General features: G+C 39.7%; 1 protein-coding gene across 1 annotated transcript in view; it reads right to left on the reverse strand.

Annotated features, from left to right (window-relative positions):
* NEK5 (NIMA related kinase 5) overlaps positions 1-26,093 on the reverse strand; it is a 52,810-nt gene extending 26,717 nt beyond the window's left edge. Inside the window, 12 exon segments of the mRNA XM_037732549.1 lie at positions 350-483; positions 2,145-2,226; positions 2,304-2,486; positions 2,488-2,505; positions 3,673-3,700; positions 4,193-4,279; positions 6,506-6,576; positions 6,662-6,751; positions 8,408-8,505; positions 15,735-15,831; positions 24,055-24,193; positions 25,647-26,093. Of these exon segments, the coding sequence (XP_037588477.1) occupies positions 350-483; positions 2,145-2,226; positions 2,304-2,486; positions 2,488-2,505; positions 3,673-3,700; positions 4,193-4,279; positions 6,506-6,576; positions 6,662-6,751; positions 8,408-8,505; positions 15,735-15,831; positions 24,055-24,171 (1,005 nt within the window). The 5' untranslated portion in view covers positions 24,172-24,193; positions 25,647-26,093.
* Between the last annotated feature and the right edge of the window lie 235 nt (positions 26,094-26,328).

A 26,328-nucleotide genomic window follows, 5' to 3' on the forward strand; every position in this document is an offset into this window, starting at 1 on the left:
CATCCTGGCCAACATGGTGAAACCCCATCTCTACTAAAAACACAAAAATTAGCTGGGCATGGTGGCACGTGCCTGTAGTCCCAGCTACTCAGGAGGCTGGGGCAGAAGAATCGCTTGAATCCAGGAGGTGGAGGTTGCAGTGAGCTGAGATCGCACCACTGCACTCCAGCCTGGTGGTAACCTAGCAAAACTCTGTCTTAATTAAAAAAAAAAAAATATATATATATATATATATATATACACACACACACACATATACACACACACACACACATATATATACACACATATATTTTTTACACATATATGTATATATAAAAAACACGAAGGCAGGTTTAGAATGACTTACAGATATGGGCTTCTGCGCTCCAGCTGGTGGTCTCCATTCATTTCTATGCAATATAGCATTCCTTTTAATTGGCACAGATATCCTAGATCTTGGTGGGCACTTTCACTGGAATCTCACTTTTTGTATTTTGCACTCTTAATTAACCAAAATAAAATGGCTTCAATTTTTTTTAAATTGTACACCTTTAATACTGATACTTGTAAGAGTATAAACATAAGCTACATTTCAGCAAGTTTACTTTTTAGCCAGAGATATTTTACAGACAGAGAAGCACAGCTGAAAAATATGCATTTTCTTTAAAAGGAGAAAACCATTTTTTCAGAGTCCCTTTGCATACTTCAAGTAATACATGACATCACTTTTTTTTTTCAGAAAAATAGAAATTAATGTTAGCATTTACAGAAACAACATGTATGGGGTAATAGTAAAAGTTATTAAATTTGGGCATCAGAGCTTGGATTATCAGGCCACTCCATTCATGCCACATTGTTTGGAATTTATGAGTAGATCTGTCTCTCTCTCTCTTTTTGTTGTTGTTGAGACAGTCTCACTCTGTCACCCAGGCTACAGTGCAGTGGCAGCGTCTCAGCTCACAACAACCTTCACCTCCCAAGTTCATGCCATTCTCATGCCTCAGCCACCTGAGTGGCTGGGATGACAGACATGTGCCACCACATGCAGCTAATTTCTGTATTTTCAGTAGACATGTGGTTTGGCCATGTTGGCCAGACTGGCATCAAACTCCTGGCCTCTAGTGATCTACCCTCGTTGGCCTCCCAAACTGCTGGGATTAAGGTATGAGTAGATTTTCTAATGTTTCTCTTTATCTCCAACAAAATTTGTTCTTGGGCTGGGCAAGGTGGCTCACACCTGTAATCCCAGCAATTTGGGAGGCCAAGGTGGAAGGACTGTTTGAACTCAAGAGTTCGAGGCCAGCCTGGGCAACACAGCGAGACCCGATCTCAATAAAAAAATAATTGTTCTTGTTCTCCTATCTTACCTATACTAGAAACATGGACAATACACTGTCCCATATTCTCTACTTATGTATTTTCTGAACATTCTCAATCTAGACTGATATACAACATCAGTCAAATTAAATGGTAAAGAAGCTCATTCATTTTCTCTTTAACTTTCCTCGATTTTAGCACCTCTATCACAATGGATAACATTTCCCTATCACGGATTTCTTTGAGAGGTTTTCTGCTCCTCCTGATATTGTAAGTCTAGACATTCAGTTGTGGCTAAATCCTGGGGCTTTGACTTTCACAGCTTCAAGTGAATTATTAATTTTCTCTTCCTTAATGCACCCCTCCCGTGACACAGAGCACTTCATCACTTTCACATAGTAACAGTTCCGATTAGACACCAAGATCCTAACTTCAGCTCCAGTGGTCCTTTGCAACAGAATTCTTAATTGCCGGTCTATCCTATTTTAGAAAAATAAGTTTCATCTCATCATCTGTGTCTATCTGTAACCTTCTCCCACTCTATCCCTTCCCTATACAAAAGTTAAGTTTGGGTTCAACCTCTTCAAGCATCTCTCTCAGCATGTCCTCTGCTTCATGAAGGTTTCCTGACTAATGAGAAGGAAGGTGCTAATGTATGAGCTAGATATACAACTTTCAGGCACACTCACTAGTTGCCATTTGACAAGATGATTTTTCTCCTGCTTATACTGCTTGTATTTTTCGAATGTCCACTTTCCATATGTTTGGCGACATGTCCTTGCATTACTCTCTGCATGACACATGTGTGATAGATGCTTTTGATTGCACAGCTAAGTCACACTTACTCTGGACCACCTTCCCAGGATGTCGAGAAGCTGGCGCTCCTGCTTTGCATGTAAGCATGTGATTGAATTCTTCCTGAATGACCTAAAACTAAACACATGTGTCAAGGACCTACAAACCAAAATCTCTGCCAAAATTCAAACAGCCACCTCAAAACTCACCTGAGGAGTCAAATATCTGGGAATAAGATTCTCTAAAAAGGGCCTTTTCAAAATGGAATTTATGGAGGGTCAATCTCGAGGAGATATTTTAAAGAGCTGAGATATCAAGGAATGCAGGTTATGAGAAAACCTTGAAGATACTGGAGCAAAATGTGCTTGACAAATCTTGAGAACCAGCTGCTGTTAAGTTGCTACCCTCAAACTGAAAAGAAAAGGAGAAATGATACTAAATCAGAGAAAACTTACTAAAGTAACAAATCTTAAAAGTGTTAAAGTAACAAATATACCAAGAAGCAAAACAATGTTTTTAAATTGCAGAAACACTAAGCTCCTGGGTAATTCCAGTATTTTGGGAGGCTGAGGCAGGAGGATCACTTGAGCCCAGGAGTTCAAGACCAGCCTGAGAAACACAGTTAGATCTCATCTCTCCAAATCATGATTTTTAAAAATTTGCTGGGTATGGTGGTATAAGCCTGTGGTCCCAGCTACTTGGGAGGCTGAGGCAGGAGGATTATCTGAGCCCAGGAGGTCAAAGCTTCAGTGAGCCATGATCACACCATTGCACTCCAGCCTGGGTGACAGAGTGAGGCCCTGTGTCAATAAAAAAACAAACCAAAAAAAAAGAACCACTATGGTCCACCCTAAATTGTTTTCATCAACTAATCTTCCATGAGCAGATACTGCAGTTACTCAATGGGATGCCATGTTACTTAAAACAAGTTCTTTTTTTTGTTTGTTTAATTTTGTCTTATTATCAAAATAATGTTACTCATAACAAAAACTGGAAGGTATAGGAAGTTCTAAAGTCATGGGAAAATATGTGTAATTTTACCACTCAGAAGTGTAGCTCCTTCTTATCTTTTTCAAAAATGATTTTTATTTTACAAACTTAAGGTCATACTGATATGAAATTTTATCTCTTGCTATTTAAAATTAGCATAAACATTTTTCATTTCCTCTAACATGCTTCATAAACCAGAGAATCTTCTATTGTATATACCCAATAGTTATTTATACATAATAATATTCAACAGCATGGTGTAGCAATAAAGGTACACGTTGGCCAGGCACAGTGGCTCATGCTTATAATCCCAGTATTTGGGAGGCAGAGGCAGGTGGATCACCTGAGGTCAGGAGTTTAAGACCAGCCTGGCCAACATGGCCAAAACCCATCTCTACTAAAAATACAAAAAAATTAGCCGAGCATGGTGGTGGGTACCTGCATAATCCCAGCTACTCAGGAGGCTGAGGCAGGAGAATTGCTTGAACCCAGGAGTCAGAAGTTGCAGTGAGCTGAGATCAGGCTGCTGCACTCGTCTGGGCAACAGAGTAGGACTCTGTCTCAAAAAAAAAAAAAAAAGAGGTACACGTTTTGGTCAGACACTGGCTGTGCAACCCTTGACAATAATTAATAAGAACAATAATAATGACAGTTGTGGAGACCCATTTAGATTAAGTAATCATACTGAGGCTCCACAAGAAGGTCTTCAGGACTCAAACCTTAGTTATAGATTAAAAGGAGTTACTCACTTATGTCCTTAAATGAATGCACTCTTATATGTAGAAATATAGCTTAAAAGGTGTATAAGCTCAGAAAAACTTTGCAATTTTGAGTTGGTCTGGTGATAATTTCCAAACCTCCCTATAACTGGTTACAGAAATAAAAACTCACTTCCTTCCTACTTCATCTGCATCTCATTATTGGGACACAAGAAATAGCAGCCCAACCCTCAGTTTGGTCCAGGAACAATTTCACACATGAAGAAAATGAAATTACAAAAGTACCATAAGAAAGAGAGAAGAGATTTGAATTTTAGTTTCTGGAATCTTCATGCAGTGTCATCCATCAGATTTTACTGACACTTTTAAACTGAGAGTCAGCAACTTACGTTTTATTGTTGTAGGGCTTATTCTGACAGATCTCTGGGGACAGGTAGTAAGCTGTTCCAACAGAAGTTCGAGCAAGTTCCATGGAACTAGTAAATTATATTAAATAATTAGCATTGTTTTTTTAGTGGAGATGAAGTCTTTTTTTTTTTTTTTTTTTTTTTTTTTTTGAGACGGAGTTTCGCTCTTGTTACCCAGGCTGGAGTGCAATGGCGCGATCTCGGCTCACCGCAACCTCCGCCTCCTGGGTTCAGGCAATTCTCCTGCCTCAGCCTCCTGAGTAGCTGGGATTACAGGCACGCGCCACCATGCCCAGCTAATTTTTTGTAGCTTTAGTAGAGACAGGGTTTCACCATGTTGACCAGGATGGTCTCGATCTCTTGACCTCGTGATCCACCCGCCTCGGCCTCCCAAAGTGCTGGGATTACAGGCGTGAGCCACCGCGCCCGGCCTGAGATGAAGTCTTAAGAGAAGTCTTAAGACATGGACATGCAAGAAGAATGCGAAAATGGATAACACAAGATTTGATGCATACAAATGTTAGAAGGAAGAAAAACACTGTATATTGACAAAGTAACAAAATCAGTTGATTTTTAAAATTACAATTCACCTCCCAAAAAATTACACATTAAAACATATTTTTATGGCTTAAAGACTCCACAAAGAGATGAAATTGTCATGCTATAAAAATCTCTCAGATGTAAGAGATTAACTAATTGCAACCTCATGATTTAAAATTTAGAAAATACAAAAATGAATAATGGAAAAAAAGTTACCCAGAATCTTAGCACCCAAAACAACTATTGTTAAAATTCAGATATACTTCCTTCCTGTCTTTTTTTCCACCAATATTTTTTATATAACTGTGATCACAATGTATTTAAAATTCAGAATTCCATTTTCTTTACTTAGTATAACAAAGTTATCAAGAAGTCTTCAAAACCATAAGTTTTTTATGATATATTCAAGGTACATGGCCATGCCAAGTTTTATTAAATTTAACCATTTTCCAATTATTTAGGCATTTACGTTATTCCAAATTTCAAACTATTCCCTTGGAACAAATTCCCAGAAATAGAACATTTAAAAATCTCTTAATATATATTGCCACCAAATTGTCTTCCCAACAGGTGCACCAATTTATTGGCTAGAAAGTGTGTAAATCAAAAATAAAATTCTAAGCTCCCCAAACAACTCATGGACCCTTTGGCCAAGGACATTTCAAAGTTAACCTGAAAAACTAGTTCAGGCCATGATGGAAAGCAGGGTCGGACATGCCTCATTATTTTCTCCTCCCTTTTGGAATTCAGGCACAGTTGACCAGCATTAACATTAAACAGACCTTAAGACTGACAAAGCAGACTCTTTGTAGCAATAAGATACCAAAGTCCAGCCTGACCCTAGCATAACATCACATGACAGATAGAAGGCCTGAAAGAAATTAAAATATTTTACTCCACATCATGTTTCTTTGCCCATATCTTGAAATAGTCCTGCAAAGCTTCCTCTTACAGGGAAAATCTACATTCTGAAGAAAATCCCCTTCTTTTCCAAGTCTTTTTCATGATCCAGGAGAAAATTAACTAAGAGTCTGGCACCTTTTTAAGACTGATAAGAAACATTTACAATCTATTCTCTCTGAGGCATGCTACTTGGAGATTTCATCTGCATAACAAAAACCTTGGTTTCCACAACCCCTTATCTTAACCCACACACTTCCTTCCATTGATTTCAGGTCTCTAGATAAGCTCTTTCAACCAACTGTAAATCAGAATAGTTTTTAATCCATCTATGACCTGGAAGCTCGCTCCCATTCCTCCCAGCTTTGAGTTGTCCTGCCTTTCTGGACCAAACCCATGTACATCTTATTGATGTCTTGTGTCTCCCTAAAATGTACAAAACCAAGCTGTAGCCCAGCCACCTTGGGCACATGTTCTCAGGCATGGGCCTTTGGTCACTCGTATTTGGCTCAGAATAAATTTCAAATATTTTACAGAGTTTGATTTTTTTCATTAAGAAGTGTAAACCTGCCTGTTTGACTAAATTCTCACTAGCTTTATGCGTATTAGTCACATCCCATAGTTGATAAACTGGAATCACACTACAGAATATTAGCAACATCATTCTATTATGCCACAATTTATCTTGAGAATTTTAATCTCAAAGTACCAACTGACTGATTTAATGCACTGCCATAAAGCTACCTAAAATTATTTGGACAACCAAGATTTTAATATATTCTTAATCCATGATACCTAAAAATACATACTTGGGCTATTTTGAATAGAAAAAAAAATTATTTTCAAAGTACTTACTTATTCAGGACTCTTGCTATACCAAAGTCCCCAAGCTTTGCAACCATTCCATTCTTGCTAAGAAAAATGTTCTATAAATGGAGAAAATGTCATGTTGTTTGAGGCACTTCAAGAAAAGATCAGAGTTCTCTCTTAGTCTTCTCTCAGAGCTGTTACCTGAGTTTTTATGTCCATGTCCCTGTGTAATATCTTCCTGTCATGAATATGTTTTAGTCCTAGAGAAATCTGTACAAACCAACTGAGGATCTATAGAGAGAACACAAAACAAAGCCACTGAATAGCCTGGTAGTCACTAAAGTGTCTTCATGATAACATGCAAAAAGAACGAAAGAAGTTATACACATACACATACACATACACACATAGTGTATCTGTATTTATAGGAATGAAGTTAATAGATACACTTTATAATATTACTATTTTCATTTTACAACCAGAAAAATGAAGGCACAGAAAATAATCCAAATATCACTGGTATCAAGGGAAATTCCACATGCAAAAAACGATGAGTAGAAGCAAGGGAAAGAGGCATGCCATTCATGATTTTCTTCTTTTCTTACTTAACCCTGGGATGCTAATTGCATCGGGAATAGTACACAGCAGCCCTGTTTCCTGATAACCTGGGCACCACTGGTTCTTCCTTTACGGTGGAAGGAGGTAGGGAGAGAAGGAGGAAGAAATGTGGGATCTGTGAGGTTATTAGGAATTGTAATGAAAAGTCTATATATCTAATATAAAACCAATAAATACTTTACTTTTAAAGTTTAATTTTATTTCTAAGTCATGATTTTATTTTATCTTTGTTGGCCATGAGCCTCTTTATGAAAATATGTCCTATGCCTATAGAGATTTATTTAAACTATTCTAAAATTTCACTGGTTCTTTGTCTGCCAAATTATACAGAAAGAGGAAAATAATAGGAATAAAGCTATATTCTAGATATTAATCTTCAGTTGTAATTTTAGTTCATTCCTAACAAAAAGAAAGATAACTAAAAATTTTGTCATGAGAAGCATTTTTATAAAATGTGGCAAAATAATACCTAGATAAGAAAGGAGAGCTTCTATGACTATGGAATTTAATATACAATATAAATGAGCATACAAAGAATGCTTGATTAATGTTACAGAGAGTAGAGATATTGATTCTTTAATCCTTCATATATTCAAAATATTCAACTTTAAGTGGAAATTATATGGGCATGACGCTCTTACATGCTAAACTAGAACAAAGAAACAAATGGCCAAAGGAAAGATGGCAGGCCGACAATTACCATCAATTACACAGGCACTAATTCAGATTCCTCTCCACACACACAAACCTGTCTCCTTTATGAGTACCACTCCCAAGAAGGTTCCAAGGAGGCTTGGAGAATAGAAGAGAAATATGTTTATGCAAAGAGAAAGTAGGAATTGAGGACATTATTCTTCATTTTTTGTCTCCCCCTCTTAATAACCAGTGAAACTAAATAGGCATGGCTAAGACAAGCTTCTATCCTCACTAGCAAAGTGGGATATCTATTTTAAAACAGAGTACCAAATTGTTAAAGAGAAAACAGTGAAGCTATAAATATGTCATATGTTAAATGGCTAAGGAACACTCACATTCAGATTTGTTTTTTAATCATGAAGTTTTATCTCAGATGCATCATACATGAGATTGTCCAAACAGACTACCTTTTCTCAAGAAAATCTCACTCTCTAAAAAACAATTCAGTTTAGGTTCAACTGGAAACTTGTTCTGGACTGAATCTACCAAGAACATTGATCCACTATTTTATGGTTTGAATTTCTCTACCAAAACACATGCTTTATAACAACATAGTCTACTTATGACATTACAGGTTTAATTCTCCCCCCGCCACACATACATAAAATTAAAAAGCAAATTCAAAGTTTTTACCTGATCTTCACTAAATAACACACCCCGTTGTCTACTGATCCTTTTCATGAGATCCCCTCCATCACAATATTCCATCACAATAAACAGCCTGCCATTCTCTGTAAGAAAAGAAATTATTTGGTGCTGGAAGGATTTCAGATATTTATCATCATGTCATGTTCTGGCTGTGGAATCAAGATGGACTGGGTTCTAATCCCACTATGCCATTTCTATTTCTTAGCTCTGTGACTCTGGACAAGTCACTTTAATTTCTCTTTGCCACATTACCTCATCTGTAAAATGGAAATAATAGTATAGAAATTTCTTCTTTGGATTGCTGGAAAGATTAAAAGAATTAATCCATGTCAGATGCTTAAAGCAATGCCTGCACATAATAAGAGTTTAAGAAATGTTGGCTATTTTTATTAATACATTCATTTGAGAGATTAGAAATCTGCTGTAAAAATAGCAGCTGTGACTCTTTCATAACACCCTGGGAAGAATTAACAGCCTCTTCTTGAATTTGGGCATAATGCCATATTTATATGGCACTTATTCAACTACATTGTTGAATACAATAGAAACTCTTATAACTGACCTCTGCCTAAACCACTCACTAGATTACAGGACATTCTCCATTGCTATTGCCCCATCCAGGTTATCACTAGGCTGCAAGGCTCTCTAGTATGTCCAAGTACCTCTGCTCCTACCAGTTAAACTGAATCCTACCAAGATCATTGTGTTTTTACCCAATATGTTTATACCATTTATTCTTGTCATTGTAACATAAACTGATGAAATATGAATAGAAAATGAAAGATGTGATTATTTTCCAAGAGCTATGCTGAATATTTCGGAGGACTCAGTAAAAGTGAGTAGTTTAAAAAAAAAATAGCTATTGACCTAAATGTTGAATGGGATGAATGAAATACAACTGGAAAACTTCTAAAAGGATTATAGACAAATTATCCACAAATACTTGCTCCATATTAAAGAAAAGAAACTATCCTTTGACAAATGCTTGTAATTTCCTTAGATTTTCTTTTTTTTTTTTCCCAGCCATTTCCACTCAAAGGATAATTATGTCTTCTTATGTTAAAATATGTTTGTATAATTGCTATGGTCTAAATGTCTTTGTCTTCCCCAAATTTATATGTTGAAATTCTAACCCCCATGATGATGGTATTAGGAAGTGTAGGGCTTTTGGAAGGTGACTAGGTACTTGAACATACTAGAGAGGCCTGTAGTGACTAGACATAACCTGGAGCCTCATGAATAGAATGGTGTCCAAGAGAGACCCTCTCCCCTTCCACGATGTGAAGACAAAAAGAGACAAACCATCAATGAACCAGAAAGTGAATCCTCACCAGACACTGAATCTGCCTGCACCTTGATGTTGCACTTCCCAGCCTCCAGAGCTGGGAGAAATAAACTTCTGTTGTTTATAAGCCACCCGGTTTATGGCATTTGTTATAGCTGCTGGAATAGACTAAAAGAGATGATTTTCTGCTTTAACCAGCTTTTTTCATTAGCCAACCAACCACCAGCTGGGATCTTGTTAAAAAAGAAGGACTTCAACTAACTTGTTTGTCCACACTTCATTCTTTTGTACCCAAAACAGAAGTTAGCACATCAAAGGGCCTAAATGTCTGTTGAGTGGATTAAAAAAACAAAAAACAAAACACAAAACAGACACGATAAAATCGGGCTTATAAGCAATTGTTAATTCTTCTAACATTTTCCTCTGTAGTATCCACTAAATGCCAGAATCTCTTACCAAATAGCTATCTTTTGATAGCCTACTCTTTAAAACCTAAACCAACTTTCCCGTGGATATCAGGAACCTGGCATATACCCTTGGTTGGTTCTAATTTGCAAAACATGCATCTTCTTTCACATATTTCAATTTTTCCACGTCTCTTCTTTAAGACACAGATCCATTCATTTATTAACAAGCTTCTATTGAGGACATGCAAAAACAAGGAATGCTGTGTAGGAATAAAAAGCAAAGAAGCCATCCATCCTACTGTTAAGGAGGTAAAGTCTAGCTGGGGCTCCCTCAGCACTGGGTGAGGATTGCTGCGAAGAAGTCTGCAGGCTGGAGGGTGAGGAGAAAGTGCATGCAAGTCAGACTGGAGATCCAGGAAGGGTTCTAAGAAGATGCTTCCTGATATGCCCTAATATCTAGAGATCAGTTATTTTCAGGAATGTGTTAGTTTTAGGAGAACTGATGTTTTTTATCACTGAAGCTCAGTCATTAAAAGTCTGCCACAGCAATTAAGGGATAGCAATTTCAAAACCATGAAAGAATCAGAATAATGAGACAGAAGAGAAAGGATTTCATCTCATTTCCTTTTCATCAACCTCCAGCTTACTCAACCTTACACTGGCTTTTGGTGAAAGAAACTGACTGACTCAAGATTTGTCATGACAGAGCCATCTTAAAGAAACTACTGGCTTAGCCCGTAATCCCAGCACTTTGGGAGGCCAAGGTGGGTGGATCAGTTGAAGTCAGGAATTTGACACCAGCCTGGCCAACACAGTGAAGCCCCCTTCTCTACTAAAAATACAAAAATTAACCAGGCGAGATGGTGTGCACCTGTAATCCCAGCTATTTAGGAGGCTAAGGCATGAGAACTACTCGAACCTGGGTGGTGGAGGTGCAAGATTGCACCACTGCACTCCAGTGTGGGCGTGTCAAAAAAAAAAGAAAAAGAAAAAGAAAAAAACAACTTATGTCAATTAGCATTATCTGGCTGTAAAATAGGTATTTTATCCATTAGCCACTGTTAATTTTATATTTATTGGAAGTATCTGGAAAAATGATTTATGCTCTCAAATTTTCCATCTGCTTAAAAAGTAAGCACTGAAGGAGGGAATAAAAGGTATAACAAATAATTCTTCTTCTCAAGGAACTTCCAATCTCATTGAGGGAAACAAAGAATACATATTAACATAATAATACAGTATACTATAAATGTCATGTGAATGTATGATAAGGCCAGTAAGAGTTTAGAGGCACTCAGAGCAGAGGTGAGAGAGATCACTTTAGATTTATGAGGTGGGATGTGTTTACTCCTAAAGGATGTATAATATTTGATAATTAAAAAAAACAAAAAAGGATACCCCAGAAAGAGAAAGCAAGGTCCACTATAGGACGGTAGTTTCTGGACCTGTAAAGCCCATGTATCATTGACCTCTCAAAACAATTGAGGGTACTAAATAACCTTTTTTCTTTTTTTGAGACAGAGTCTCACTCTGTTGTCCAGGCTGGAGTCAGTGGTGTCATCTCTGCTCACTGTGACCTCCACCTCCCAGGTTGAAGTGATTCTCCTGCCTCAGCCTCCCAAGTAGCTGGGACTACAGGCATGCTCCACCACGCCTGGCTAATTTTTGTATTTTTGTAGTATGGGGTTTCACCATATTGGTCAGGCTGTTCTCAAACTCCTGACCTCATGATCCACCCACTTTGGCCTCCCAAAGTGCGGGGATCACAGGTGTGAGCCACCACACCTGGCTAACCTTTTCATTTGTCAGGTTCCAACATTTATTAAACAATTATTATAACTCATTCTAAAATGCACATTAAAAAAAATCAAAGGCCTGGCACAGTGGCTCTTGCCAATAATCCCAGCACTTTGGGAGGCCAAGGTTATGGCAGGTGGATTGCTTGAACTCAGGCGTTTGAGACGAGCCTGGGGAACATGGTGAAACCCTGGCTCTATAAAGAAAAAAAAACTACGGCCAGGCGCGGTGGCTCAAGCCTGTAATCCCAGCACTTTGGGAGGCCGAGGTGGGTGGATCACGAGGTCAAGAGATCGAGACCATCCTGGTCAACATGGTGAAACCCCGTCTCTACTAAAAATACAAAAAATTAGCTGGGCATGGTGGTGCGTGCCTGTAATCCCAGCTACTCAGGAGGCTGAGGCAGGAGAATTGCCTGAACCCAGGAGGCGGAGGTTGCGGAGAGCCGAGATCGCGCCATTGCACTCCAGCCTGGGTAACATGAGTGAAACTCCGTCTCAAAAAAAAAAAAAAAAAAAAGGAAGAAAAAAAACTACTAAAATTAGCCGGGTGTGGTGGTGCATGCCTATAGTCATAGTACTCAGGAAACTGAGGTGGGAGATCACTTAAGCCTAGAAGTTCAAGGCTGCAGTGAGCTGTAATCACACCACTGCACTCCAGCCTAGGCAACAGAGTGAGACCCTATCTCAAAACAAACAAACAAACAAACAAAATCAAGATTGTTTCTTACAAACATTGGCATTTTCCAATCAATTGCTATAGGCCCAGCAGGCTGGATGGGTCTGCATAATTTTGGAATTCACTGCCTGCATAATTTTGGGAATACCTTAACCAACTTTGTTTGCTTATATATATATATTTTTATGTGTGTGCAAGAGTAATATAAAATAAAACTCTGTGATTAAACAAATGTGAAAAAGTTCTTTCTGGCCAGGCTCAGTGCTTCCAGCACTTTGGGAGGCCACAGCTAGATCACTTGAGGGGGAGTTCAAGGCTGCAGTGAGCCATGATCCAATTACCTCAACTGTAAGTAAATGAAATCTGTAACAACCTAGATGAGCCTGGAAGAGGACCATGAGTCACAGGTAATAGTCCCAGCTGACACCTTGATTTCAACTAGGTGAGACTCTGGGCAGAGACTCCAGCTAAGCCAACGTCAGGTTTCTGACCTACAGAAATCAAGAGATAATAAATAGGTGTTGTTTTTAAGCCACTACATTTGTGTTCATTTGCTATGTAGTAATAGAAAACAAATACAATAGTGTGGGGATTTTCGCCTATTTTGTTTGCTGACATGTTTCCAAGACCTAGAACATGCCCGGCATATAACAGACACTTAATGAATGTTTATTGACGAAATTTAAATGGAATTAATTTAGTCTTAGGAAAATACCACTACATTCTCATTATTTTTCCTATGTGTCTTCAAACCAATAAAAACATCCTATTTTCTACAGACAAACATTAGTGCCATGATTGTTACGATCAGAGAGAGATAAGCCATTTGCAGGTAAACAAGCCGTTACCTATACTTTCTAAAAGACATTTTTTGAAAGCCTCTGAGGCTTTCAAATAAGCTCAGTGGTTCAAGTCCCAGCAACCTGCCAAGCAAACTCAAAGGCATCATAATAGCTCTAGATTTCCTAAACACAGAGGTGCTCTACTTAAAAAGAATCATAAGAAAATGTAAACTTGTAGTATCAACAAACATAGCAGAGGTTATTTATACTGTAAAAATGATCTGAGTTTTGCAAAAGCTTCCAGTAGCAAACTGTCCTCAAAAATCGATCTCACATGGTATAAGGAAATACTTCAGTCTTTAAAAGTGGTCCAGTCCATTCGCTCATTCGGTAGGCATGTATTGAGCAGCCAGTGCGTGCTAGATGCCAAGGATCAAGTGCTGAGTAAAACAGATGGAGTCCCCAAATTCATTAAGTTTACTATGTAAAGGGAGACAACTATGAAACAAATTCAAACATATAAATAGATATACATAAGTACAACTGCTGTGGAAGAGAAGCAAAGGGAGCTGTAATTTGAATTGTGGGTTCAGAAAAGGCTTGAAGATGAGTAGGAGTTAGCCAGAGAGTCACAGTAATAACCTAAAAAAAAAAAATAAAGAAGAAGGCCAGGTGCAGTGACTCACGTCTGTGATCCCAGCACTTTAGGATGCTGAGGTGAGTGGATCACCTGAGGTCAGGAGTTTGAGACCAGCCTGGCCAACATGGTGAAACTCCATCTCTACTAAAAATACAAAAATTAGCCAGGCGCAGTGGTAGGTACCTATAATCCCAGCTAATTGGGAGGCTGAGATAGGAGAATCACTTGAACCCAGGAGGCGGAGGTTGCAGTAAGCCAAGATCATACCATTGCACTCCAGCCTGGGAAACAAAGAGCGAAATTCTGTCTCAGAAATAAATAAATAAAAATAAAGAAGAGAAAGATCATCTTATAGCATTATCAACAATCAATGGATAGGAATGCAGGCACTTTATTCAGTGGCTCTCCTTGAAAGTTATTCCATGTAACCCAATTCCAGACCATGTGTACTGCTCTGCTCCCAGGAAGACCTCAGAAAAGTCCCTCCCAAGAGCTCTTTTAAATACCCAGAAGCCAAAGAAGGGTCATACACACAGAACTACTTTGAATGCAGTGGTTTTAATCAGTAAGGAACACAGTGCCCTGCACAGTGTACAAGCTTGAGACACAGTGGCTGTAGTTATTTATTTACTAACTTTTACCCCACTGATGATGCTTGAAGATACTGAGGTTAACACTTCTGCTCCATGAACTACTTACCACTCTTAAAACAGCCCCGTGCTGGGGGCTGGGCTGGGGAATGATCCCTCATAAAACTGTCAGCACATACAGCCCTGTCACATCTTAAGACATACCTGACATACTGTATATCTTTTTATTGTCTATCTCTTCCCAGTAGAATATAAACTTCATGAAAACAGGGATTTTCATCTGCTTTGTTCACTGCTATATTCCTGACACTTAGAACAATGTCTGGCATATAGTAAGCACACAGTAAGTATCAGTTCAGTGAAGGAATGCTGTCTGACCAATGCCCCTTCATATATTATTTATTTTTTACCTTGGACTAGAGTGATGGTGGAGGCGAATTGTATTCAGGTGTACAGAGGAAGAGAATTCCTTCCCTAAAGTTCTCCCCCTCTATGAGGCAGTGTACCAAGCTATGGTGTGTGGCTGTTTGCTGGCTCTCTGTAAGAGGATTACACAGCCCCATCTGTTGCCTAAGGATATGCAGGATTTCATGTAAGCAGAGTACCCCTTAACACACATACGCATGCCTGCATGCGCCCGCACGCGCACACACACACACACCCCAGCAGGGCTTTGAGAGCGATAGTGTGGTGGGCTCTGTGTCTTCCTCTCTTCTCTTGCTTATGAGAATAGCTAACTCCCTATCTGAGCTGCTCCTTCAGCCCAGACCCCAGACTCCAGACCCCTGCCCACCATAGCTAGCATGTAATGTAAATGAGAAATGGGTGTGTATTATTGTTAGTCAGTTACATTTGGATGTTGTTACTACAGCAAAGAAGCTAATAAACTGTCATTAACTTTTTGGGAGAGTGAGAATTAAGGATAGGCAGAAAAACAAGAAAACATAAGAAAGCTGTCTATAAAAACTTAAGAGGAAATAACAAGGATGTCTCAAACTGCAAATTGAGTAAATGGGGAAATGACACATTTACAAAAATTAATTTATACTTAGTCCTTAGGAACAAATCTTTTTACATATGTCCACATGCCTATGCTTTATAAATATACTTAAAGAATATTAGAAAAATCAAACCTTGAAATGAATTGAAGAAGGCTACAATGTTGGGATGTTTCATCTTTGCCAGAAGAATGACTTCTTTCTTTGAAGCTTCTTTTTCTTGTATGGGCATCTAAATTACATTAAGAGACAGAGTAGTCTATAGAGGTAACTTGGTTTCAAGAACATGCTTTCTGCTCGTTTCCATCTGAAATTCTCTAGAATGTCACTGGCTTTTTAATGTCACTTTGAAAATGATCTTTCAATGGCAGGAAACATTTCTAGAATTAGCAGAGTACCCTATATCTAATCAATGGTTCATCAACAATCATCATCAAGAAAATAAATACTTCCGGTGAAGTTTTGCTATATTAAAAGTTGGACTGGTGGTACTGTGTTCATTATCTAGCCATATGGAGGAAAGGTATTTTAATATCTATCTTTCAGGAGCAACAAAATTCTTTATAAAAATGCAACATTCCAGGAGTAATCACTGCTGAGAAGAAACAAATGTAATCTAAAAAAAGAAAATGTGTCATATGCCAGATTTTTATATATCATATGCCTGTTTTTATACAGAAATCGGACCAGTAAAATTTTGTATTAAGATGACTACATTTTTCAATTTCAAATAGAAATTGTCTTGTGTGGCTTCACTTTAGATGTATCTAGCTGTTCTTTCTTGTTCTACTTCTCATCTATAGACGATACTTTTCAAGGGGTGCGGTGCCAGTACCAGTGGTCACGCCTCATTTCTACTTTTTCTTTCTCACTCTTGATGCTTTGCTGACTTGTCATTTCTACCCTGACTTCCAGCCCCTGACTGCCCCTCCTTTCTGGTGTCCATGGGACCTCCACCCATTGGAAGTCTTCAACATTGGCCAAATTTCACATTCTCATTTAGACTTAAGAATTTTTTTTTTAAATTAATGTTCTCAATTCTAGCTTCACTGCATCCCAGCTGAAGGATCCTTCAGTAAGTTCCTTAACCTCTCTAAGCTTCAGTGTTTCCTGCCCCAATTTAAATTGTATAGTCAGTACATAGGCATTTCAAAACAAAACAGCTGAATTACTCCTACCAGCTGGATAGATTTAGCAACTTAAAAAATTCCTAACTACTATTTATTCAAAAGAATATTATAAACAAAATTAAAATGCAAACAAATGGTTAGGCTACAATATTTGTAACACATATGACAAAGATTTTATATTTATAATAATATATAAATTGATGGCAAATAATTTTAAAAAGGTAAATACCCCAATAGAAAAAGAGCAAAGTACAAGAACAGTCAACTCGAAAAAAACAAGAGAAATAAAAATGGCTGATAGAAAAAATATCCAACCTCATGCAGTAATCAAAGAAATAAAAACTAAAACAAAATATGGCCAGATGTGGTGGCTCATGCCTGTAATCCCAACACTTTGGGAAGCCAAATGAGGCATGCAGACCACTTGAGGCCAGGAGTTCAAGACCAGCCTAGCCAACATGGCAAAACCCCATCTCTACTAAAAATACAAAAAAGTAGCCAGGCATGGTGGCACACACCTGTGGTCCCAGCTACTCAGGAGGCTGAGGCAGGAGAATCAGAGTCTCTTGAACCTGGGAGGTGGAGGCTGCAGTAAGCCAAAATCATGCCACTGCACTCCAGCATCTCAAAAAAAAAGGGAATAAAAACTAAAACAAAATGTAATATAATATTTCATGTATGAAATTGGCAAAGATGAGAAGAATGTCAATAGCCACTATTGGCCAAAAAGTAGCAAAATGGACACTCACTTATTTCTGGTAAAACTACACAAATTGACAAAATCTTTCTGGGAAAGCAATTTTACAATACATTATACGAACCTTTAAAATGCTCATTTTTGCGGGGGGGGGGCGGTCTGTATCCTGTTGAAGAAGTGTTCCTTTTTCTAAGACAAGGTCTTGCTCTATCACCCAGGGTGGAGGGCTCAGGCACGATCTTAGCTCACTGTTACCTCCGCTCTTTGAGCTCAAGTGATCCTCCCACTTCACCCTCCTGAGTAGGTGGGACCACAGGCAAGCACCACCATACCCCGCTAATTTTTTGTATTTTTAGTAGAGAGGGGTCTCACCATGTTGCCCAGCCTGGTTTCGAACTCCTAGCCTCAAGTGATCCAGCTGCCTCAACCTCCCCAAGTGCTGGGATTACAGGCATGAGTGAAATGTTTCTATTTTTGACTTACTAATTCTTCTAGAAACTTATTCAAAGAAGATAATAAAAAGTGTACAGAAGCGTTCTCATACAAAAGCCTTTGTTGCAGTGTTTTATTGCTAGTTTTTAAGTTACCCTAATAATGCGTACTTGTTTTAAGTCAAATAGAAGTGAATAAGGTAAAAGTGAAACTTCCTTCCCTCTTTCTCATCTAGCCCATAGATGAAAGTCCATAGGTGGTAACCTCACTCTGAACGGCAAAAATGCAATTACTTTTGCGTCAACCTAATACTATATTCCCTAGGGACAACTGTTGTTAATAGTTGGAGCTTTTTATTTCATGCATATGTAGATAAGTATATATATATAGTGTTGTTTAATAAAAATGAATCATACTTTACATATTAAATATTACTGAATCATAGCCAAGAAAAACAACCAACAATATAATTATCTGAAAATGGAAAAAGAGTTAAATAAATTGCAAGGATTGTTTTGCTGGCTTTTTTTTTTTCTTAAGACAGAGTTCTGTTATGTTGTCTAAGCTGGATTTGAACTCCTGGGGTCAAGGGATCCTTCCCACTCTTCCTCTGGAATAGCTAGGACTACGGGCACTTGCATGCCCAGCTAAATTATGGTAGTTTTAACCTGCTACCATACTATGCAGTCATTAAAAATCAAGGGAGGTAATGTGTTAGTGTGGAAAGAGCAGAGAAAGACTTAGATGGATCTGCTGATGACTGTGCATCCTGGAGCTAACTGCTTAACCTCTTTAGCCTCAGCCCTTTCACCTGTACAGTGAGAGTAATGAGAGCTACATTTTAGGGTGGTTGTGAGGATTACATTGAGTTGATATATATGAAACACCCAGGATGGTGTGACATATAATGGACACCCTGGAAGGTGGTCCCTTTATCATTAGTGTGAACATTTAATATCATTATATGACAACATTTTGTTACATAAAAATATTGAATGACATGAGGAAATATTCACGATATATTCCTAATGTAAAATACTATTGAAAAAAAGTATATCTGGGCAGGGTGTGGTGGCTCACATCTATAATCCCAGTGCTTTGGGAGGCCAAGGCAGGAGGATCACAGGTCAGGAGTTTAAGACCAGCCTAGTCAACATATTGAAACCCTGTCTCTAGTAAAATACAAAAATTAGCCAGTCATGGTGGTGCACACCTGTAGTCCTACTCTGGAGGCTGAGGCAGGAGAATCATTTGAACCTGAGAGGCAGAGGTTGCAGTGGGCTGAGATCACATCAGTGCACTCTGGCCTGTGTGACACAACAAACTCCATCTCAAAAAAAAAAAGAGTATATCCACCATGACATCAATCACTCTAATAACTTATAAAGTATACTATACATAATAAATAGTCTACAGAGAAATTCAGGAAAATGTTCATAGTGATTAAGAAAGAGGTTATACACTATTTTTATTTTTCTCTGGTCTTTGGTTGTTTTCAAAATTTCTACAATGAACATTTTTATTTTCATAATCAAGGAAAGATAAAACACTTTGATATGAGCCCAGAAGGAAAAGAACATGCTTGATAATGTAGGATGATGAGAGAAAACATAATCTTTTTGGTACATGTAAGAAAATAAGCAATTTAGTTATTGGGTCTAGTGTAGAAAGTAGGGAGGCATTAGAGAAAAGAAATGTACATTTATTTAGATAAGAAGTAATGAAAAACTTCATGAGAGTATATAGGAAGAAAGAAGTAATAAATATTACTGTTGTGACACGTTATTGGCAAATTTGATAACAAAGATATGGAAAAACAAGAATAATGAGGGCTAACATAAGATTCTACTTATTTATGGCATGGTGACAAGAGTAGTTCATGAGGAAAGCTATTTAAAAATTGGTGCTCTATTAGAAAAATATAGTCAATTTTTGATTATACTAAAGAATAGGAGAGATGCTATGAAATGAAGTAATGTGTATTTTTATGGAGAGTCACCTCTCAAATAGTTTCTCTTTACAAAGAATTAAAATGGGTTTATAATTCCTAAGTATATACCAGCTTCACAATAGAGTAAGAGGGCCAGGAAGCACCTGTCCAGTGAATCATCTATCCAATAAGAATTTACTGAATATCGACTGCACCAAGCATTAGTATTAGGTGCTGTGTGGAATACCAGCACGAATCGCACATGGACTCTGCCCTCACAGAACATGTTCCAGCTAAATAACAAGGAGAAGGCATAAAATAAACAGACAAAGCATGTCTAGAAAGAAAGCAGTCAGGACTCTAACAGAGGTTCCAATAAAAATTATGCAGGTTTACAGAGAAGGAGAAATTCTTTAGAGTGGGGGGATTCTCGAGATATGGTGAAGCTCAGCCTTGAACAAGTGGAATCTTGACGCTGGGAGATCCGCAGGAAGGGACCTTGGGAGAAGCAGCCCTGTAAGCAAATGCAGAGGCTGGAGTGTGGAAAAAAAAAGTAGGGTATGTAATGGGAGCTGTAATTTTGGAGTAAATCAGAGAGGATCTCAAACTTCTCTGAAGAATGAAACAATATAAAAGCACAAGGCAGGCTAGGCACAGTGGCTCATAACTGTAATCCCAGCACTTTGGGAGGCCAAAGCAGGAGGATCACTTGAGGCCAGCCTGGGCAACATAGCAAGATCCTGTCTCTAAAAAAAATTAAGGCTGGGCGCGGTGGCTCACGCCTGTAATCCCAGCACTTTGGGAGGCTGAGGCGGGTGGATCACGAGGTCAAGAGATCGAGACCATCCTGGTCAACACGGTGAAACCCCGTCTCTACTAAAACTACAAAAAATTAGCTGGGCATGGTGGCGCGTGCCTGTAATCCCAGCTACTCAGGAGGCTGAGGCAGGAGAATTGCCTGAACCCAGGAGGCGGAGGTTGCGGTGAGCCGAGATCGCACCATTGCACTCCAGCCTGGGTAACAAGAGCGAAACTCCGTCTCAAAAAAAAAAAAAAAAAAAAATTAAAAATTAGCTGGGTATGGTGGCGCATGCCTGGAGTCCTATCTACTCAGGAGGCTGAGGCAGGAGGATGGCTTGTTCAAGGTTACAGTGAGCTATGATGATGCCACTGCACTGCTGCCTGGGCCACAGAATGAAACTGTCTCAAAAAAATGTACAAGGTAAACGCCACTTTCTTTCTCAATAATAACAATCTGGTGTGTCTTTTTTCTTTGTACCTATATAAACATATTTGTAGGTATACATATACATGGAAAATATATATATTTTTACAAAGATTCTATCACCTTATTCTTACTATTTTCTCAAACACTGCAGACATTGAAATTTTCCCATGTCAGCTTCACCTACAACATGACTGCTAACAGCCACTTAGTTTTTTATAAATTGCTTAACAAATTACCTACTGTTGGACATTTGTTTTCTAACTGTTAATGGGGTTTTCCTTTGAATAAGCTCCTAATTTCTTAGTTTTCTAATGAGTTTCAAATTTTTGTATGATGACTTCATATACGGATTTTATCTTTTTATTGATTTACTAAAAGGCTAACACCATTAAGTCAATACTTGGGCACCTTTTCAGTTTTCTTTTAATTTATTTATAGTGTTTGTTTTGACATACAAACATTTTCTAATTTATGTAGTCAAACCTAGGCAACTCTTCCTCTACAGCCTCTGTCCCAGTGAAGGTTTAGGGGCATGGCTGGGGCATTGCCAAAATTGGGCTGGAGCCATGAGAAAGTGACTGAAGGATCCAAGTGACCCAAGGCATCGACAAAAGGACTGCAGCAACTTCAGGGTAGAGAAAGAGTCAACAGCATTCAGCAAATGACTGAATGTGGAGAGGGAATAAGCTCACATATGACCCCAAGGTTTTGAGCCTGGCTACCATAAACACATTGTTGACATTACCACAGCGCAGCACATAGGAGGTGAAGTGGGTCTGCTTACAACAATGAAGAATTGCTAGTAATACTTGTTTCGGGGTACAATTGTGATACCTAGCCTCCAAGGTGGTCTCAGTGATTGTCATCCTAAATTCTTGATGCACAAGATCTCCGAGGTAGCAAATGTTTATTCTTTAAGCCACTAAGTTTGGAGTAATATGCTACACATCAATAGAATACTAACACAGACATTACCTAAAATTATCTAGCTGGCAGAAGAAATGCAGAACTAGGGCACTGAAAGATGTCAGGGGTAGAGACAGAGACTTAGCAGTGATCTGCTTAGTGGTAAACACTGAAGTGGGGCAGTTTAGGTGACAATGTACAGAAAGAGAAGGTCAGGAAAGGACACATCGTTGGAGACACACAAAGGTTGAATAGAGAGATAAGCCTAAGGAGGAGCAGTCAGATAAACAAAAGAGAGTGAGCAGAATAATGTCAGGTAAGGAAGCTATGGCGAGCCACTAGAATAAGAGGACATTATTATGAACATGCCATGGATTCACAAAAAGATGGACTGGGCACAGTGGCTCACGTCTGTAATCCTAGCGCTTTGGGAGGCCAAGGCAGGCAGATCACAAGGTTAAGAAATCAAGACCATCTGGCCAACATGATGAAACCACATCTCTACTAAAAATACAAAAATTAGCCGACATGGTGGAGTGCACCTATAGTTCCAGCTACTCAGGAGGCTGAGGCAGAAGAATCGCTTGGACTGGGGAGGCAGAGGTTGCAGTGAGCCACTGAGATTGTGCCACTGAACTCAAGCCTGCCACAGAGCGACACTCCATCTCAAAAGAAAAAAAAATTAGACCTATTTTGGGAAATAAATTATTATCCCTGGAAGTCAGTCATCTACCTATGAACTTTAAGTTTGGGTAGGATTTCTTACAATTTTTTTTGTGGTAAAATAAAATTTATATCATTTTAACCATTTTTAAGTGCACAATTCAATAGCATTAAGTATATTCACATGGTGTAACTTGGGTACATTTTGCACACACTCTGTATGGAACTTTTTATGTTACTCTCATTTATAAATTCTCTAGAATCTGACCAACAAGACTTGCCTTAAAATTAATTCTAAAAACAATTTATTTGTTATGTAACAATATATTTTGAAATGAACATATCACTAAAGAGGGTGACATAAACACTAAGGTGGAGTTAGCAAAAATGATTAATTTTTAATTAGCTATATTTATTTTCCAAAATCATTAGACAAAAAGTTACATGTGATTTTCCTCTATTCATTCAGTGCACTCAACAAATTTCTTTAGTACCTATTATGTGTCAGGAACTGTTCTGCATACTGAGGAAGACAAATAATAAACAAGTGAATAGGTAAAACAGCAAAGTAACTGCAGAGCATTATACATGCTAGTAAGAAAATAAACCAGGCCAGCAGCAGTGGCTCATGCCTTTAATCCCAGCACTTTGGGAGGGCAAGGCAGGCAGATCACTTGAGCTCAGGAGTTCAAGACCAGCCTGAGCAACATGGTGAAACCCCCATCTCTACTAAAAATACAAAAAATTAGCCAGGCATGGTGGCATGCACCTGTAGTCCCAGCAACTCAGGAAGCTAAGGTGGGAGAATTGTTTGAATCCCAGAGCTGGAGGTTGCAGTGAGCAGAGATCATGCTACTGTACTCCAGCCTGGGTGACAGACAGAGATTCTATCTTAAAAAAAAAAGAAAAGAAAAAGAAAAAAAACCAGGGTAGTGTGATAAGGTGATGAGGTGTGACTGTGGTTGAGGGGGCTACCCTAGCTAGGATGTTTGCAGAAAATACTTTGTAGAGGACCTGAATAAGGGGAGAGGAAGTGCACCAGAGAAGTTGGGGCAACAAAGGAGGGTGGCATCTCACAAGGCCTTGCAGGGCACCCTAAGGAGGGTCATAGGAGCCACAGAGATGTGATCTTATTTTCTATTTTCACTAAAAAAATTTTTTTGGGGGTAGGGTCGGGGTCTTGCTATGTTGCCCAGGCTATCTGAAACTCTTGGCTTCACACAATCCTCCCACCTTGGCCATCCAAAGTGCTGGGATTACAGGGCAGGCCACTGCATCCAGCCTCTTTTTAAAAATAAGATCATCGGTTGCTGTTTGGACAAGGGACTTAGGAGGCTGAATTAACAAAAATCAATTATGGCTTAAAATTTGTAATTATAAAAAGATACAAACTCCCTGTTTATATTGGATTAAAAGCCAGCTGAATATCCCACTGAAAATTGACAGAAATTTGAACTTCTTAACTTTACCTTTTCAAAATTGATCTCTTTTATGACACAATGCTTGCTATCCAATTTCCCTTTAGCTAAGTATGCTCTCCCGAAGGCACCTTCCCCGATGGCCTTAATCACATCGTACTTATCCATGGTCTCGGATGGGCTGAGGTTCCTGGAATTACAGTAATGTGAATGTATCACACATGTCTCATAAAGACTAATAAAGTCAGAAAATTGATGACTAAAGTGTTAAAGAACTCACTTTGCTAAAACTTTCCTACCAGCCTTGCCAAGACAGACAAATAACTTACCTTGTGGCCACAGGTAACAACTGAAATGAGACAGTTTCTCGGTCAGACATGGGTCATAGCTCAGCTTTGATACACTTGTGCCCTGTGTTCTTGGGTAAGTCACTTAATCTGGAAAAACCTTACTTTCCTAATTTCTAAAATGGAATAACAATACCTGTTTTGCAAGTTTGCTCTGAGAATGAAAGATACTATATACCCGGTATGCCCTTAAACCTGTGTACTTTTACAGTCCAGCGTTTCTTAGTGGGAACGTACTGCCCCCTAGGGGCAATTTTGGAAATATTATGAGGGTGGGGATGCTGTTTCCTCCAGAAGCAGAGGCATGCTAGGATTCTGCCATTCGAGAGACGGTCCCGCACAATAAAGGATTACCCTGCGGCCCTACCACCTTGGAGAGTCTTCCTATAATTCATGTGAGTGGAAAAATCTGTTTGTAATAATCTGTGGCTAGAACCAAACTCCATTTTACATGGAAATGCTAAGTATTTTTGCACAGTTTTAATGAGCACTGATTTTTTTCCCTAGGAATGCAACTACATGTAAATCGAGGCTTGATTGCACTTTGCTTTAGAGGTTTACCAAGAACTGTTCACCATCTTGGAAAATCACGCCCTCCACCGGCCACGCTGCTCCTGGTCCCGGAGACCTAACAATCTGTCTTTGCTGCCCTCAGGTTCCGGCGACTGTCCAGGCGCGACTACTGGCTACTTCTCTACTTCTTCAAGGGCAGTAGTGCCAAGCATTTTCAGATTGAAATATGTACTTTCTTATTGCTTTCCTTCTATTTCCCCTTTATGCTACAGTTAAGGCATAATACAGTTTTATTGTCGCTGTTGTTTTTAATGGGGTGGGCAGGGGGGTTGTTTTCGAATAATGTCAGGGTAGTAAGTGGGTACCACTGGGTTGCAGGGGACTGGAAATCAGCTCCACAGCCAGGGGAGGCTGCAGACACCCGAGGACCGGGTTCTGAGAGAGACGGATGCGGACTTGGGGTCGGAGGTAACCAGCCGGGAACTGAGGGCACGAGACCTTCCAGCCCAAGTGGCACCAGAGGGTGAAAGCCCCCAAGTCTAGGAAAATTCCATCTCCCCTAGGGCCGCCCCCGGAGGCGGAAGCTGGAAGGTGACCAGGACCGAGCTCAGCGGGTGGAGCGTTGCCATGGAGCCCGACGCGCCCGCGACGCTCCACCCCCGCAGCCCGGGAAGCTAGGCCTCCTCTGGGACGCCCCTACCGCCCAGGACGGACACTCCTCCCCTTTCCTCATGGCCCTGAGGCGGCTTCGGGCAAGAACTGAGGCCAGCCCCTGCAGCATACCTGCTCCGCCGGAGGCTCCGCGGGGCCAGCAAGCGTGTGGAAAGGTTCCGGGTTGCAGGAGCCGCTGCACCTCCCCACAGCCGGGGCGGAGCAGCGCGAGGAAACGCGGCGGGGGCGGGGCAGGGCTGGGATGGCCAGGGGACCCTTCCGCACTGTCCACCGCGAGGTGGGTCAGGCGCCAGGGAGTTTGGAGAACCGACAGAGTCACCCCCAGTCCTGTTGCCTTGGGTCGGGATTCCTTTGCTTGCACTTGACAACAGCGCTCCCGCTTCGCAGACGTTCTCTCTTTTCTTTCCAACCCCGCAAGGCAGTAGTCTCCCAGCTTTACAGATGAGCTAGACTGAGACAGAAAGGGTTTCTTGTACAGGTCTCACATATTGCCGAGAGGTGGACGTGAGACAGGAACTGCTTCCTACTCTCTGGGCCACAGCGGCCGCTGCCAAGGGACTCAACGAAACTGGCGCTGCCCAAGCGTCTGCACCCACGCCCCATCCCCACCCCACCCTGCCCCACTCTGGATTTGCACGTCAAGCAGCTGTCTAAAATGTTTAAGTAGTTGAAAAAAATGTAATTTCCAGCAATTGTAAATAGTGATGCAAGTAAAATATATCCAGTTGAATGTGAATAGTACGGTGATATGGTACCCGTCATCGTCCACCACACACACACAAACCCACACACA

The sequence above is a fragment of the Cebus imitator genome, unplaced genomic scaffold (genome assembly GCF_001604975.1).
Source record: "Cebus imitator isolate Cc_AM_T3 unplaced genomic scaffold, Cebus_imitator-1.0 Scaffold453, whole genome shotgun sequence".
Classification (NCBI taxonomy): Eukaryota; Metazoa; Chordata; class Mammalia; order Primates; family Cebidae; genus Cebus; species Cebus imitator.